This window comes from Doryrhamphus excisus, chromosome 20 (genome assembly GCF_030265055.1).
Source record: "Doryrhamphus excisus isolate RoL2022-K1 chromosome 20, RoL_Dexc_1.0, whole genome shotgun sequence".
Classification (NCBI taxonomy): domain Eukaryota; kingdom Metazoa; phylum Chordata; class Actinopteri; order Syngnathiformes; family Syngnathidae; genus Doryrhamphus; species Doryrhamphus excisus.
The window spans coordinates 8,315,262-8,332,647 of record NC_080485.1 but is presented as its reverse complement, the minus strand read 5'-3'; the positions used below and the strand labels follow the sequence as shown (position 1 = coordinate 8,332,647).

General features: G+C 39.0%; 2 protein-coding genes across 3 annotated transcripts; one reads left to right on the top strand and one right to left on the bottom strand.

Moving 5' to 3' along the window:
- Nucleotides 1–3: 3 nt before the first annotated feature.
- Nucleotides 4–1,738, top strand: mrpl14 (mitochondrial ribosomal protein L14). The gene is made up of 3 exons (XM_058058541.1): nt 4–164; nt 354–447; nt 1,004–1,738. The coding sequence occupies exons 2-3, from the start codon at nt 368–370 to the stop codon at nt 1,368–1,370; spliced, it is 447 nt and encodes a 148-aa protein (XP_057914524.1). The 5' UTR covers nt 4–164; nt 354–367; the 3' UTR covers nt 1,371–1,738.
- Nucleotides 1,519–15,776, bottom strand: LOC131107984 (calpain-1 catalytic subunit-like). 2 transcript variants are annotated; one of them, XM_058058537.1, is made up of 23 exons: nt 15,647–15,776; nt 14,612–14,629; nt 11,995–12,241; nt 10,946–11,015; nt 9,584–9,702; nt 9,370–9,503; nt 9,058–9,226; nt 7,490–7,573; nt 7,341–7,426; nt 7,174–7,248; nt 6,471–6,631; nt 6,225–6,394; nt 6,121–6,132; nt 5,458–5,669; nt 5,330–5,369; nt 5,171–5,236; nt 4,276–4,333; nt 4,080–4,144; nt 3,909–3,977; nt 3,755–3,833; nt 3,552–3,665; nt 3,405–3,463; nt 1,520–2,297 (listed from the first exon to the last, which is right to left on the bottom strand). In XM_058058537.1, the coding sequence occupies exons 3-23, from the start codon at nt 12,238–12,240 to the stop codon at nt 2,271–2,273; spliced, it is 2,115 nt and encodes a 704-aa protein (XP_057914520.1). In that variant the 5' UTR covers nt 12,241; nt 14,612–14,629; nt 15,647–15,776; the 3' UTR covers nt 1,520–2,270. The 2 variants fall into 2 exon arrangements, with proteins under 2 accessions (XP_057914521.1, XP_057914520.1); XM_058058538.1 differs by lacking the exon at nt 14,612–14,629 and having other exon boundaries at nt 1,519–2,297; nt 15,647–15,660.
- Between the last annotated feature and the right edge of the window lie 1,610 nt (nt 15,777–17,386).

Sequence of the window (17,386 nt, the reverse complement as noted above, 5' to 3'; positions counted from 1 at the left end):
TGTGTTGAAGTGCTACCTTTCATGTAGACATTTTATGTGTGAAGAGAAATGTGTGTATGTCCAACATTATACATCTTTTCAAAAGTTAACATCACAACACCCTGGTGCTGGTCGCTTATTAGTGACGTCACGAATTTGACATTGGCATGGGCTGTGCAAGAAGGGTAACGCAATTTTAAATTTCTAAATAATAAACATTAGAATGTTCATAGCTTGATATATTTAAATTGTAATTGATCATTAGGTTGTTATGAAGTTTGAGAACACGACAGTCGACCATGTGATAATTCTCCATTGCTTGCCGTATAGCATTAGCTGATCTTGCTAATACTCTCTCGTATGTCCTTAAACAGCATCCCTTCTAGTTATGGCGATGCGTCAGTTTACAAGGTTGCTGTCTGGGCTCTCCGCCGAGAAGTCGTGCTTAAATCATCCGAGGTCATTTAGGTAAGTTTTCTGGTTATTTTACACAGCCACGCGGATTGTGTGTGTTATGGTGATTCCTGTGTAAAGTTGGCAGCTCATGCTGTAAAGTTCCATTAAGAGTATTTAAAAATTATATTATTTTAATTGTTGTTCCAGCGTGGGGACAAGGGTGTGTGTAAATGCATGGGTTTTTAAATACTACTCCCTGAAATTAAATGTCACAATTTTAGTATTAGAAAGCAGAGAATGTGTAGCGATGAATGGCTTATGCAGTGATGAACAGGAGAAAAGAAGGAAAAATGTTGAATAAATGAAGATGTTAAAGGTAAAAAAATGTAATAAGATAAAAATAAAATAATTGAGAAAAATAAGCTCCAATAAGTACATTTATAAAGGAAACATTGATAAACATTTATACAATACTGCACCAATAACGAAATAGGAGTTTAAAAACAATAACATTATTTAGTATATCTTAATCAGTGCTAAGAAAAATACATATATAATCATTTTATCTATTTGTATGATTATTGTCCCAGAATCCAATCCCTATCTTAAATAAAATTTGCCTCAACAGTGTGTCAGCTGTATCAGCCGCCATTCAGAAGATGACCAGAGTGCGAGTGGTGGATAACAGCTCACTTGGAAATACACCATACCATCGGCCGCCAAGGGTGATACATGTCTACACCAAGAATGGCGTTGGTAAAGTTGGTGACAAAGTTTTGCTGGCCATCAAAGGACAGAAGAAGGCAGCACTAATTGTCGGTCACAAAATGCCCGGAAAACCCATGACTCCACGCTTTGATTCGAATAATGTCGTTCTAATTGAGGACAACGGGAACCCGACAGGAACAAGGATTAAGGTCCCAATACCTACACATTTACGTAAAATGGAAGGGGACTACTCAAAGCTGTTGGCAATTGCAAGTTCTTTTGTTTGAAAAAAAACTATTTTCCTTACTTCTCAGTTACATAACTATGTAAGAGGCTGAAGTTTTGTTGACAGTGATCACTGTGCTTACAATAAATATGACCTTTACTGTACTCGCATTTAGGTCAGCTTCATATTATGGACACAATGAACAAACATAAGAAAAAGTGATGTTAATGGTAATATTTATTGAAGGCACAACACACATTCTCAACACAAAACACAACTGGCACATTTTAATTGCTAATGACAGGTATAAGGCATTCAATATTGTGATCCCTGTGAATGTTAGCGACAGTGTTTCTCAATGTGAGGCATCTTTGCTAGCAGCTTCAACTAAAAATTCAGTGCAAAATAAAACCATAAGGTGAAACTTCATAGCTCAGTTGCTTGTTTTTAACAGAAAAAAAATTGAGGAAAATTTAAGATCAAGTCTGTACTGCCACCTATGGATGAAAAACTGAATTAACACCTGTTAACTAGGAAAAAAACAAATACATGAGAATGGTTAGTGGAAACAATATGGTCACTATTTAAAGTACTAGCAAAACAAAGATCGGTTTCATTGCAAAATACTTCAGCAGACTCTTAAGAGGTAGCCGACCTAAAATGTATACTGTAGAATGTTAAGCTATCGTCATGCAAATAACTGCTGATTCTGTGGTTATGCATACTGTATACTCGTGCAGGACAGAGGTGACAGTGATAGCTGCATACTTTAGGTTTGCATAGTTTCTAAGCGTCTGGTTGGAGACACTTGGCTTGGAAGGACTATCCAGCTCCTTTGCTACTTTGGGTATGCTTAAGTGGGAAATGTTACTAGAGTATCAAGGCTGAGCGTTGAAACAGTCAGGGCAGTCTGCAGGGCACTGCGTCAGGGTTCCTTCACCCGGTAGGTACACAGCTGACTTCAACCACACATGGTCATGTAGAGCCACTAGCAATGAGATATGAGGGGAAAGAAGTGAAAAACGGTCCCCTTATTAGGCAAAATTGACTTTTTCATCTTGATAACTAAAATGTATCCTTAGACCAAACAAGAGGAAAATGTCACTTATTTGTGCCACTTGACAAAAGATTTAGACTGTTCTGAAGTTTTCACAACATTAAACCTTAGAGCATAGAAAACCAGTTTAACCTCCTAAATATGTTTTTTAACATTAGAGCCCACAGCAGTCTAGTGGTTAGCGTGCAGACCTCACAGCTAGGAGACCAGGGCTCAATTCCACCCTCGGCCATCTCTGTGTGGAGTTTGCATGTTCTCCTCGTGCATGCGTGGGTTTTCTCCGGGTATTCCGGTTTCCTCCCACATTCCAAAAACATGTTAGGTTAATTGGCGACTCCAAATTGTCCATAGGTATGAATGTGAGTGTGAATGGTTGTTTGTCTATATGTGCCCTGTGATTGGCTGGCGACCAGTCCAAGGTGTACCCCGCCTCTCGCCCGAAGACAGCTGGGATAGGCTCCAGCACCCCCCGCGACCCTCGTGAGTAAAAAGCGGTAGAAAATGAACAAATGAATGAACATTAGAGCCCCCGAGACATGAAACAACACCCCTATAGTCACCTTTAGGCCCCTATTACCCAATATAGTAGACATTCATTCATATAGACAGACAACCATTCACACTCACATTCATACCTATGGACAATTTGGAGTGGCCTATTAACCTAGCATGTTTTTGGAATGTGGGAAGAAACCGGAGTACCCGGAGAAAACCCACTCATGCACGGGGAGAACATGCAAACTCCACACAGAGATGGCCGAGGGTGGAATTGAACCCTGGTCTCCTAGCTGTGAGGTCTGCGCGCTAACCACTCGACCGCCGTGCTGCCTATAGCAGACATATCAGGAGAAAATAAGACAGATACACTTTAGCATTGAGTTCCTTGTTCTGGTGGCTGATGTCTCACCAATGTAGCATTACTGACACCTAGTGACCAATGTAGAACATTACATATCCCAACATCTTTGAATGCAGAGTTAAATTTTTACACTTCAAATCTGAAGATGAAACTGTTGGAAAAAACACAAAAAGAATCACCTCTGTTAGAGTTAGTTCAGCAACTCCTGATGCCTCTTTGTCAAACTCCTGGAAAGATCCTGTTGAAAAAAAAATGATGTTTATATATTACTTGCATGACAACATGTATCCACGTGTAAAATAACACAAGTGACATCTGGCACTTACTGAACATGGCCTCCAGCTTGACTAAGCAGCAGATGAAGTTATCAAAGTCGATCATCTCATTCTCTGCATACCGGGCTACAAGAATCTGGTTCAGTTTGTTGTTCAGTTTAAAACCTGTTAAGAATGGTGACAATTAATATAAGGTTATGTAGTTGGTATCATATAAATGCAAACAAAAAAAAAATAGAATTGAGCATTTGTACCTGCTCCCTCTACCGCAAGACGCATCTCATAAGAACTCATGGCACCAGACTTGTCAAGGTCGAACTGTCTAAAGATAAGCTGTGGATAAAATGAAGATATATGCTCAGTGTAGGTAACATAAAAATGCTTGTTCTGTACATTTTACTCACTAACCAGCCATTTTCGGATCTTATTCCAAAGAATCTGGAACTCCACCATCCCCAGACGAGCACTTCCATCCTTCTGATGAACATGGTGTCATGGTGTTAACGACAACCAAGAGCCATGCTAATATTACACACCAGTAAGAATGGTTTTTTTTTCTGTATTAATTCCCAAGGATACATCCATGAGGTTGACCATGGTTCTGCAGGATTCCATACTAAATCCATCCGTTTTCAAATCTTTGTCTGAAACAAAAAAGACTTAACATAAGTGGAAGTACACAGCTATTCCAGGAAATAGACAATATACAAAAAAGCGGAAACAGGCTACAAATGCATGATGCCAATCCATCACTGAAAATATACACAAAACTCACGACGGGTCACCACTCTGTTTAGAATGGTCCTCAGCTCCCGAATGGATATCTCCATGTCCTGACAAACACGAATAAGATATACTACTGTTAGGATTAAGGCTGCATAACCAGGGCAGTGCAAATGTATAAAAAATACATTGGAATTGAGGATGTCTGATAATGGCATAAAAATGAAATATCACTTCATATCCGCCGTAATGATTTTGGCGCGGGATTGTGCCTCATACAACAAGCTTGCTAGCACGGTATGGAATTATATACCCTCGGCCATCTCTGTGTGGAGTTTGCATGTTCTCCCCGTGCATGCGTGGGTTTTCTCCGGGTACTCCGGTTTCCTCCCACATTCCAAAAACATGCTAGGTTAATTGACGACTCCAAATTGTCCATAGGTATGAATGTGAGTGTGAATGGTTGTTTGTCTATATGTGCCCTGTGATTGGCTGGCGACCACTTCAGGGTGTACCCCGCCTCTCCAGCACCCCAGCGACCCCCAGCATAAACGGTAAAAAATGAATGAATGCATGAACTTTGTGTTGTAAATATGGAATTTGCAATAAATGTGCTAATATGCAAGGGGGGTAGTAAAGCATCTTCATTACTTTAATTATCTGCAGAGATATGTACATTTCTGGCATGCTATGTTCATGTGTTACATGCAACATATAATCAGAAGAAGTGTAAATGTAACTATAGGGGTGTTATTTCATGTCTACAGGGCTCTAATATAATGTTTAAAAACTATATTTTGTAGGTGGTACGCCAGTTTTATGTGTTCTATAAACTCATTTGATGAATAAACAAGAAATCCTACTTGTGAATATTCATTTATCACGGTCTGGATGACTGTATACATGTTTGTAGTAGTAAAAGTTCTGAATATGTACAGTAAGCATACCTCTCCTGCTAGTTGGGCAAACATGGACTTGAAGGAATCATCGATGTCACCTTCAGTTATTTCATCCTATAGGCAAAGTCAGTTGGTATTTCATAGAATGTACATAGTAAATTAGCAGATGCAATACTTTCCAATATAACATGTGTCACTCATACATACATCATCTCCTAAATCAGCTGAGATTTCATCGTCCAGCTCTCTGCAAGAAACAACAACAACAACATCACTCTTTGCTTCATGTACAACATGTTCTTAGAAGCAATCAAACACGGTGAAGAAAAACATACTCTGTTTCAGACTGCTTCTCGGTGAAGACTCGGAGGACAAAGTCGGCTTCTTTTCCGGGCTCAAATGTGGAGGGGACGATGAGGTACTCTCCAGGAGGTAGACGGAGCCGTGTGCTCACTTCCCGTAGGTTAATGAATGTCTCGGAGCGAGCGCATGATTGATTTCTCAGGAAGAAATTCTTTTTCAGGTGAACATTCTGGCAACCTCGAAACTGAAGGAAGTAAGAAACCGATGGAGTAAGAATCAGATGGACTTTCTCCTTTAATTTTCCTGCATATGCTCCTGTGCAATACAATGTGTATATTTTGGATATCTTGTATATATCTTGTTAAATTGTCTTTTTTACTTTACTTTTGTATACTTTTTTTTTAAACTTGACTACTGCACTGAAAGGTGAAGCTCTCCAATCTCGTTGTACATCTTGTATAATGACAATAAAGGCCATTCCATTCCATTTTTCAAGTTTTATCATAACAGAGCCAAATTACTTTAACAATACTGTATATTGCGGTTGTAATTAAAAGGAGGGAAATTTAGAGGAAGGGGATTAAAATGTTCAAAAGAGATGTCATTACGTCATGGTGCACTTTTATACTACTGCTAACTACAAATATAACAAGTCTTTATTACACTATTGATGCTGTGTGTGATGCTGTGCTTACCTCCTCTGGAATCTGCAAGAGCACACAAAAAGACACATGAAGCAGAGTTAATAACAGCTTTATAAAACCAAGGAAAAAACATACTAGATGGTCATCACTCTCACCTCATACAACGCAAAGCCGATGGTGTGCATATCCTGACCCTGGCGCCGATATTTGCGGCGGTCCTTCTGCATTAGAGCTACCAAGAAACTACATGCGACATCATCATCCTCGGGGTCGTCATCTTCCTCCAGCAATGTGATCTTATACTGAGGGTTGATCCAGAATGTGTCTGCAAAAGTTGAGCCATTGGTGTGAAGATAATATCATGAGAAAGAAGCATACGAATGTAGAAAATAGGGGCTCACTGGGATGGTTCCTGCAGCCTCCGGCTGTGCTGCCTCTCCTCCACATGCCGTGAAACTTGATGGTGTTCCAGTGGCTGAGAGTATCCTCCTTCAGGGCGTCAGGAGTCAGGTTGCAGATTTCAAGACGGGAAAACTGCCTGAGAAACTCACTGAAGGCCATCCTGCATGGGAAGAAAAAGATATCAAAAGTGTTTATAGACATTTTTGAATTGGTTTACAGTGGAACCTTGGTTAGTGTCGTTAAATTGTTCCAGAATACATTTTTCCTACAAGTTATACTGCAAATCTAATTAATCCATTCTAGAAAGCGGAAAATGTTAACACAAAATTAACACAATTTTTACAATTTCACTCCTGTTCCTATGAAAATTTACAACGTAAACATCAACTTATAAACAACACTGGGCATCCATTGTTGTGTAAGTGTTCCACTTGCTTCATTTACTTAATAATTAATCTTTTTATTACAGTATTTTATATGTCCTTCATGTGTTCTGTGTACACTGTAAGTAACTTATATGTTTATTTAGGCATTGGTTAAGACAACCAGCATCAGCTTACACTCCTTTTTATGACATGTGTTTATTGCTTCACAGTGAAGCCATTTAAACTTCAGTTACCAAATAAGGTTCCCCACCAGTTAGAGCTAATCATGTTTAATTTGGTGTTTACAATAAGCTCTTTATTGTTCCATCACACATACCAGAACTCTCCATCTTCCATCTGCAGATGGAGTTCATCTCGTTCAGAAGAGTCAATTTGATCCCATTCGGAAGAGCTAAACAGCGCAAGAGTGTAACATTGGATGTTAGAGGAATAACTCCATTATCTGCTCATTAAAGGAGACAATATGGACATAGACTGACTCACTTGTCGCTCCAAGCGCCGGTCCACTCCACCTGACCCCAAGGATTACGAATTCGGATTAAACGCTCCAGTCTTCCTCGGTAATCCACCTGTGTGACACCAAAGCGGGAAATAACATCCAACCTTGAATGTCATGGCACTCGTGGACGTACCTCTCTCAATCCGGTGACTGAATAGGCGTGGCCCTTCACCAGCTTCTTGAATGTTACAGCCTCCATGTCAAAAGCACTTGTGATCTGTAAGACAAATGATACACAGCAGTGTGAAAGATTGTATAAGTGCTTTCAATGTACTGTAAATTAAAAGAGTTAAACTGCTAATTTACACAACTATCTCTGCTTGATAAATAAGAGCCAAGCAGGGAGTAGTAAACCTTAAGTCAACAGTCTCTCTTGTTTTTTTGCACCATGGACCATACCAGCCACCGCCCTTGCATAATAAAGCAAATGCATAATTAATATAACAAACCACAACACTGAAAACATGGTAGCCCTGAGCTTGATCCTTGTCAAATTATGTTTTGAAGGCATTAGTGGGACTCCGTGTATTTTCCTTTCCATTCATCTTTGTTTTTATGGAAGTAGTACTAGCTTTTCAGAGATATTTGTAAACTACCTTTAGCTAGGGTCAGGCACTAGAAAGAATTGTGTGTAAAAAGCACAGAGAAAGGTGTTGTGAAGATGATGTTATATTTTCCAACAAAAGAAGCACTGTAGGCTTAGTCAAAAATAAATGTGCCACTGTATTTGCTTTTCAGGCAACTTTCAGGTTCATTAAGGTAGAGGGTGCTTTTTTTCTGTGCAGCTCATTACCACATGATCAATATCCAAGCCATGATGCATTATGCTTAAAAGGCACACTAACAACATGTGCTATATGTTTCTTATGCTGCATTTGAGACTCCTGGGAAGTCCAAATACCCCACTTGCAACTTCAAAAGGTCATCCAAGTGTTCCAAAAGTCAAAAGTAAACAAAACATACGGCTGACGAACGCAATAATTTTGTGTTTGCTTTGCTTATTATACATTACAATACATTTTACTGAATGACTTCATGCAGAGATGATAAATATATCTCCACTCTAATTAGCATGTGAAAAGGAAATATACAGTAAAATCAATACAGTCTTTTATATACAGTACAGATCAGGGGTCTCAAACATGCGGCCCGTGGGCCAAATGTGGCCCGCAGGACACTAGTTTGAGGCCCAAACCTTTGATATGAAAGTTTAATGTTTGATATGGATGCTGTATGGTATCATGTACCCAGAAAAAATTATTACGTTTGATTAATGTTCATGTTAAAGGTTAAATAACTTAATAATTATCCTCTCTATCCGTGTGGAAGTGGTAAGATTTTGGCTTTTTAAGTTTAAGGGAAATAACTTGGAGGCTACCGTTTAGGTCGCTAGCTCTTATTTTTTTTATTATTTAATTTTACAGACTTCATTGCTTCTTGTAGAGTGCTGTATCATTCCATCTGTTATTTTCTGAAATCCGCAGTATTTGTGCTTTTATTGTCAATTTGTTAGCCCACTTTATTGTGACATTTACATATCATTTTCTGGATTGCATGTGTAAAGTTCTTGGTAAAGTTGAAGTACTGATTTGCGATGAGCCTAACTTTGAGCAACGTGCCAATTAACCAGGGGTCGGAAACCTCTGCCGTCTTAGTTTCCTGGAAAGCAACATTAGCTACGTCAGTGAGTTGAGCACTTACATCAATTGAGCATCCCAGCAGGGAACCCCTCTCTAGCGCTTTGCCCATGATCTTGTACAGGTCTCTGGGAGCTTTGCTTAACTCGTACATCTCCGACACACCGCCCGTGAAGTCCTCGAAACCTTCAGTGGTGCTTCCTCCAGACAGAGCCTCATAAGAGCCATTCAGCCTGATAGAAAAAAAAAAAACAACACTCTCGCTGTTCAGCATTGATGGGAAACTGCAGCACTTCCTGATGCGTTTTGAGATTTACACTTTCCTCTTACAGTGCATGCACTCAGCTTAATAATTTAAAGCTTCTAAACTACCTACTTGGCATAAGCCTTCTCCAGCAATGCACTCCAGAACTCATTGCCCTCAGCGGAATGGACAAACATCAGCTCGCCGTCTTTGACAGGCAGTCGGTCATCTATGACAACATCTACCCATTCGCCAAACTGCCAGAACTATCAAAAAACATGAATTAACACAAATTAACAACATCTATAAAATAGAGAAATATGTTTGTTATGTTTTTTTTATATACCTGAAAGTGGAAAATTCCAGCATAGTTATCTTGGAAGGACTGGCCATGTGGAACAACCCGATGAAGCAGCTTATCATTTAGGGTGAGAGAGCCAATAGCTGCCAAAAGCCAGCAGTCTCCTACAAAGCAGGAAATGTTATGTATGATGAGTTTTGAAATTTCGGAAAAAATAGCCTCTCGCCCCGTCCTCTTTGCGGAATAGGTAAATAAAGCATTTACTGTACGTTGGAATCACAAACTACTTCTTCCTTCTTAAGTTTGAGCTACAAATATCAAAACTATATTTGGGCCAAAAGAGTGCAGGCTTTTAGAAATGACAGCATAATGATGCATACGTCATGTTAATTGAGACACAGGTGAAGGTTATGAAAAGACTTCTCATTGGATGTAAGGCTGAGTGGAGGTGTGGAAGCAGCAGAGTGGGGTGAAGGGCCTGATGAATAGATTGATAGTGTCATCAAAATTATGGTGTATCCGTGAGGCATCAATAGACTGTAGATCAGGGGTCTCAAACTCAATTTACTTGGGGGCCACTGGAGCTCGGGTCTGGGTGAGACTGGGCCGCATCAGGTTTTCAAAAAAAAAAAACAAAAAAAAAACCAACATTTATTAAAAACAGAAACATGAAAAAAACTTTGCTTTGGTTCCAATTTTCTACAATAAAAGCTCTGATAAAACATTTCACTGTTCTCAAATATCTTAATTTTTATTTTTCTGCACAAAATAAGATGAAAAATAAATAAACAAATCAAGAATAAAGAAAAGCAATCAATCAGTAATAAATAAATAAATATAATAATAATAATAAAACAGCAAATAATAAAAACTTAAGAAACCATGTATAGTTGGTGGGTAGACAAATTATTTTTTTCAGATTAAAATGAACAAAGCATTATTAGAGCCCTGTAGACATGACAAAACACGACTATAGTCACATTTATACTCTTTTTATTTACAACATATTGCACAACTGCAGGGTCTTGAGACACATGCTAACTCGCAAACTAGGGGGCCTAAACTAGTGTCCTGCGGGCCACATTTGGCCCGCGTGTTTGAGACCCCTGCTGTAGATGGAGAACAATATTGGGCACAAGATGGAACCTTGGTGCACACCTTTAAAAGGTGATGGGAGAAACCTACTGGGATTTATCAGTGATGATTATGTTGCCAAATTTCATAGAAGCGAGTAGATTAATAAAATATGTATCTATCCATCCATCCTTCCCTACAATCAAACCATCAAATACGGTTGCTTATAAGCAACATTGTAATGCATACCTAATGGAATTGTGGTTGAATACATTTGCAAAGACTATCATTTTCACGCTGACGGTATGACTTGGGGCTGGAAACAGGACTCACCCAATGCTCCCTGACAGATGTCCGTCCTGGTGGCACCATCTACAATGAACCGAGGCTGATCCACGAGTTCCTTTTTGGGGGAAACGAAAAAATGTATCACATTCATAGGTGCATTACAATCTTATATAGAGTATACTAATTGAAATACAGTACAGTACATACAAGCCTACATATGTTGGGATCTTGCCAGCATACTATTCTTGCATCTTGACTGCCAAGGACTAATCACGTAAACAAATGTCATAGCGGGGGAGTGGTCAGAGAATGCAGACAGCTGCAGTGCTCTGACAGACGCCTGCCGCAACTTGTCCTATTCTGTCTGCATTTTCAGACGTTTAAAAAAAAAAAACATGTCATAGATATGTTGTTTGCTGTGATTCCTGTCATCACCATAAACAGGCACGCCTGTTATTTGAGACATGGCATAGACTAATTAGAAACATAAGTATAGGTGAGTAGCACAGTCATGTGAGCAATGATGTACTGTAATCACCATACATAATAATTCTCGGGTCAGTATTCATAAGAATATATATCATAAAACACAATCAAACATGAGGAAATAGTGGTAAATAAGATATGTAGGATGATTAATTATATATCTATCAGTGCATGTGTGAAAATTTATCAAAATGTGACCATGCAAAATACAATATTTCATGCAAATAAAGTTAACGAGGTTAATGTTTCTAAGTGTGGAGGGTACATGGCTTCAGGTGAAATATCTGAATGGGTCGGCGACTGTAAAAAGTTAGAGATCCACTAAACTGAACCATACTTGTGTAATTGTGAATGAGACTAGTTTTCAAAGTGTACCAGAGTATTTCCTCGAATATTAAAATATGGTAGTTGTCTGCCCAAAACTATTGTTTTTGGAACATATTTCATTGCCTTTTCTTGTCACCCCAGCTTTTCTGACACCTCTAAGGGAAGCCGTACATTTGGAAACTGTGATATAGTATTGTATGTATATGTTCAACCATCAGACTTAAGTATTGTCTTTGAATGATCTTAATCAAAAATCATAATAAGGTACTAGGTTGCCTTACCGTGGGTCTCATCCACTCCACGTCTCTGGTTTTTGCAGAGTATGGTGCCAGTTCCTTGAAGCCAAGCGAAGGGGGCTCGGCTGGGAAACAGGGGTCTTCAAAAAGGCACCCCGACTCCACGCACTGTTGCTTCAATGCTTCATAGTCCTGGTTGGCAAAGTGCACCGCGTTCTCGTTGGAGCCCATGCCTTCTGCTCGCAGTCGGTCGGCTTGTATGGTTGCAGATATCCCTCCAACTGGATACATACTGTTGCAAGATAAAAATATGGAAGTGGGTGGTGTTGCACTGAGCTGACTCTATTATTAGTGTCAGTGATACACTCTTGTCAAAAGCCCACAGCACCACATGTGAAGAGCAAAACATACAAATAACTTGTAGTGACATGTTTGTTCTATACAGTTTCATCCTAAAATAGGACTGACCATTAATAATGTAATGGTAATGGTAATGGTATTATTTCATTTGAACATGCATCCGATTACAATTGAATGCATCACATAATCAGTTCACAGTTCCACATGTCCAAAAGGAGTAGGAAGAAGCAAAGCTTATTAAATCCTACCCCTCCATCTGGTACTTTTACAATCAGTAACTGTTACATTTGTTCACTTCCTGCTTTCCATAATACAGTTTTTTGTTTTTTTTTTTTTTTGTAATTTTTTTTGTCCCCTACCAAAGTACAAGGTGATATGCCCATACAGTGACATTATGTGTACCATAGTAACTGTCCATAAACATGAATGAAATTTTTTTTGATAAAGCTGAGTTTGAACCCGCCACCATTTGTGACCTCACAGGAGACCTCAACATACCTCACTAGACTGAGAACATCAAAGGATTCATTTTGGATTAACCGTGCAAATATTTTGTTTTTTCTTTGGGTGACAACATACAAAGATTAAACATCTGTCTATTATCTTTGATTTTCATTTGGACTCAGTTGGTCAAAATCCTGAAGAGGACTTTGTCAAACTATAACCTCTGATTTTGGCTCAAAATGGTCGTTCCGAACCAATAACCTGTCAGTTTGCGAACATGGTTTCTTGAGACTTTTGTGTGTCCTGTGATGACAGACGTCTCCACCAAATTTGGTGACGATCGGTATAACTGGTAGCAGGGGCTACATTTTTTTTGAGAGCGTTTTGGAGGTTTGAGTTCAGGACTGTGATGTGCTTGCAAACTTTTGTGTGTTTTCACTTTTACACCGCTATCACTCATTGCTGGAGTCGTATTTACAGTATATATCTTATTTACGGTGTTTGTTTATTGTTATACTGTGATTAGACTCTGAGTGCTCAGAGCTCAGAACTGCAGAATAGGAAGTCCGATGTGTGCCCCATGGTACTACGTCATTCATTTTTCTGTAACAAAAAAATGGTAGAAAGACAATGAATAGATCAGGGGTCTCAAACATGTGGCCTGCAGGACACTAGTTTGAGGCCCCCGCCTTGATATGAAAGTTTAATGTTAGTACAGCCCGCGCAAGTTTGATATGGATGCTGTTTGATTAATGTTCATGTTAAAGGTTAAATAACTGTTAATAGTTATCCTCCCTATCCGTGTGGAAGTGGTAAGTTTTTGGCTATTTAAGTTTAAAGGAAATAACTTGAAGGCTACCGTTTAGGTCGCTAGCTCTCTAGTTTGCGAGTTAGCATGTGTCTCAAGACCCTGCAGTTGCGCAATATGTTGTAAATAAAAAGAGTATAAATGTGACTATAGTCATGTTTTGTCATGTCTACAGGGCTCTAATAATGCTTTGTTAATTTTAATCTGAAAAAAAATAATTTGTCTATCCACCAACTATATGTGGTTTCTTAAGTTTTTATTATTTGCCATTTTATTATTATTATTATTATATTAATTTATTTATTACTGATTGATAGATTTTCTTTATTCTTGATTTGTTTATTTATTTTTCCATCTTATTTTAAAAAGTAAGATATTTGAGAACAGTGGAATGTTTTATCAGAGCTTTTCTTGTAGAAAATTGGAACCAAAGCAAAGTTTTTTACATTTTTTTGTTTTTAATAAATGCGTTTTTTTTTGTTTTTTTTTAACCTGATGCGGTCCAGTCTCACCTAGACCCTAGCTCCAGTGGTGGGGCCACTGGAGTAAGAGTTTGAGACCCCTGGAATAGATGAAGTCATCAAGAAACTTTTGCTCCAACAGCAAAACTGTTTTTTTTTTACAGTAAGCATGTTTTGAAATGCTAAACCGATGCTAAAACAATGTTTATTTGTAGCTAAGAACTACAGTTGGACTTATTTTTACACTTCTGTGAGTGTTAAAGTTATGTTAAACATTGCCTGCATATTTACATCTTATGATGTGACGGCTTGACCCTGGAACAGATCATTTCTTTTTCAGTGACGTTGCTAAGCCAAACAAACCAGGAGGTAGATCTGCAACTGTATTTCACCGCAAACGTTCCTGCTGTATACTTTTGGTTCACAGCAATCTTTCAACATGTGTAAAATCAAAGCACGCAGATAGGGAATAGGGAAAAAAACACCCCAAAAAATCAGTATGTAGAGAGGAAAAAAAAGAAACTACAAAGGTTAGTTAACACACATCACAGTCATGCTGGTCACAATAAAGAAGTTAGTAACATGATACCTTGAGTATGCAGACAGGCTGAGAGGGAGAGCGACACAAAAAGAAGAACAGAGAAATGTCATTCAATTATGATTTATATAAAGAAAAAGTGACTTTTTTTTTTTGCTCCCCCAAATGCATTGACTTGGAAAGGTTTCCAAATCTCTAAGGAGGAGATAATAGTGCTGCAAGACAAATGAGTCAGGCAGCTGGCTCTTAGTTACTCCTTGCTTCTCAATCAGTACTCTCACATTGGATTATCTTTTTTGTGCTGCTCTGCACTCAACTGAATCCTAATGAGCGTGGGTGAGTAAACAATCCAGGCACTTGTGAAAAGGGATTGGTGGCTACTGTGGAAGACAAGTGGCAAAAAGTCACCTGAAATGGGGGGGAAAGAGCTATGTTTTTTAGTGAAACAGGCAATGTTTTTCACACAAGCAATGCAGCAAGCAGTTATACTGTTTATAGGAGACCCTCTACCCCCTAGGGTGAAGCCCCCCCACACTGCTACAGGAATGTTCTTGTAGTTCTAGTCTGGATAATGATGAACCGGAACTCCTGTACCCCACAGTTGCAAGCAAAAAAACGCTGATCCACGCAGTTCTATGAAAGTGATGTCATCACAGGGCCTCAGTAGCCTTTATCAAACTTCTGAACAGCAACTCTTAATATACACAAAAACACTCTAACGTTTCATTTTCAGCTTGTTTGCTGTTTGTTGATGATTAAAAAGTCAACAGTATGCCGGACATGTTCTGGCTCATATAAGAGCACCTGTTCTCAAGGCCTTATGTGTGTGTGTGTGTGTTTTCACTAGCTAACAATTCAATCACATTAAACCGTTTTAAAGAGACAATAGCACAAAAGGCTAAGTCATTACGTGAGCCACATAATGCTAACTCATGTTGTTGTATTAAAGCAAATGTACTGCATTGTGTTCAATCAATCAAACATCTCATTCTTACACAAGAGCGTACCGTTAACGTTAAATCACACAATATGAGTGTTACGTGACAATGCAGAACGAATTAAAAAAAAACAAAACACAACACTCACCACCGCCTTAAAAACGAATCGAGGCTTCCTCAATGTGAGTCGATTAGAGATAATCGTATAAATCTGGGAAGTGCAGACTAGCGGTTTGCAGAGCAGTAGGGTAGGTCCAGCCCTCTGTCACACTGTACACACAGCCCTGCAGTAGGAGGGGCCACGTCACACACGCATGCGCTGCACTACCTCAGGTCAGCCACTTGAGGTGCCAGAGTGACGACTGGGCTATTGACTTGACTTGTACGTTTCATGCCACGCATTTCAGCTATATAATGAATGATACTGTATAAGCACTATTTGATTACACATATGGAGTTTGTTTTTGATTTGTTGCATTATTTGCTGCATATTGTATTGGCTATTTGTCCTTCAAAAATGAACTTAACTTTAACTATAATCAGTATGAATGTGCGTGTGAATGGTTGTTTGTCTATATGTGCCCTGTGATTGGCTGGCGACCAGTCCAGGGTGTACCCCGCCTCTCGCCCGAAGACAGCTGGGATAGGCTCCAGCACCCCCGCGACCCTCGTGAGGAAAAAGCGGTAGAAAATGAATGAATGAATGAATGAATGAATGAATAAACTATAATCAGTATGAAAGTGAGTGTGAATGGTTGTTTGTCTATATGTGCCCTGTGATTGGCTGGCGACCAGTCCAGGGTGTACCCCGCCTCTCGCCCAAAGATAGCTGGGATAGGCTCCAGCACCCCCGCGACCCTCCTGAGAAAAAAGCGGTAGAAAATGAATGAATAAACTAGTCAAAAGGTTTGTGTTTTACACAGGCAAAAGAGTCATTATCCATACAATCTTGTTCCGTTTCTTCTTATTTCTTTTTTATTACCAAACAAGCAAACAAAAAGGGAACAAAGGCATTGTCTCCTGTTGCCTTTCTTGTACCTCTCTGGTACAAAAACCATAGGCCCACCCCGGTGCATGCTGGTCCTGTGAGCACCGCCTACATCAATAGGTCGCAGGTGCCCAGGGTGTTATCCAATGAAATAAACCCACAAATAAACTACTAATTAACCCCAACAAAATATGATAAATAAACAAATAAATAACTAACAAAAATTATTATCAAGTAATCCAAACAAAACAACAACAACAACAAAATAAATTAACATATATTAGAAACCTAGGAACACACTACTAAATAGCTCCTACACATATTCATAATTTTACAATAAAAAGAGAGAGCCCTGAAACAGTAATACATGACATGATGTGTTGTTTGCCAGTGTAAAAAAAAGGCACCTTGGAGGTAAAGATTTGAACCCGCTTTTATCCCATTCTGATCCTGTGAAGGCATCTGAACTATGATTTACCTGCAACAGGCATGGCTCACATCAAATACAAAAGTTTTGTACGTTTGTTGATCAGTAGACAAATTCTAACTGTATGAATAAGGATTAGCATTGCTGTGTTTAGCCAGCAGGATGTAGAAACGGATGAAGGACATATACATACGGATATAGAATATACAGTACATCTCCAAACAGGATTATATAGAATATTACAGAGAACTGACCATGGCTCTATAGGCACATTGCTACATTAGATTAAACAACTTGTGTTCCTAAATACAAAATGAATTAATATATTATGTGTATGATTATATGTATTATCCTCATTAGGGTCACTGGGTATGCTGGAGTCTATCCCAGCTGACTGTACACCAACATGCTAATCACTAGGCCGCCATGTGATATGTACTACGTGCATATAAAAAAAACAAGTGATTTGATTG

Excerpts from the sequence above, each read along its gene's own strand:
- mrpl14 (XM_058058541.1), top strand. The coding sequence starts at position 368 with ATGGCGATGCGTCAGTTTACAAGGTTGCTGTCTGGGCTCTCCGCCGAG. Across the intron at positions 448-1,003 it reads AATCATCCGAGGTCATTTAG|TGTGTCAGCTGTATCAGCCG; the intron begins GTAAGTTTTCTG and ends TTGCCTCAACAG.
- LOC131107984 (XM_058058537.1), bottom strand. The coding sequence starts at position 12,240 with ATGTATCCAGTTGGAGGGATATCTGCAACCATACAAGCCGACCGACTG. Across the intron at positions 7,249-7,340 it reads ACCGGCGCTTGGAGCGACAA|CTCTTCCGAATGGGATCAAA; the intron begins GTGAGTCAGTCT and ends TGCGCTGTTTAG. Across the intron at positions 3,834-3,908 it reads ATAAGATCCGAAAATGGCTG|CTTATCTTTAGACAGTTCGA; the intron begins GTTAGTGAGTAA and ends TTTTATCCACAG.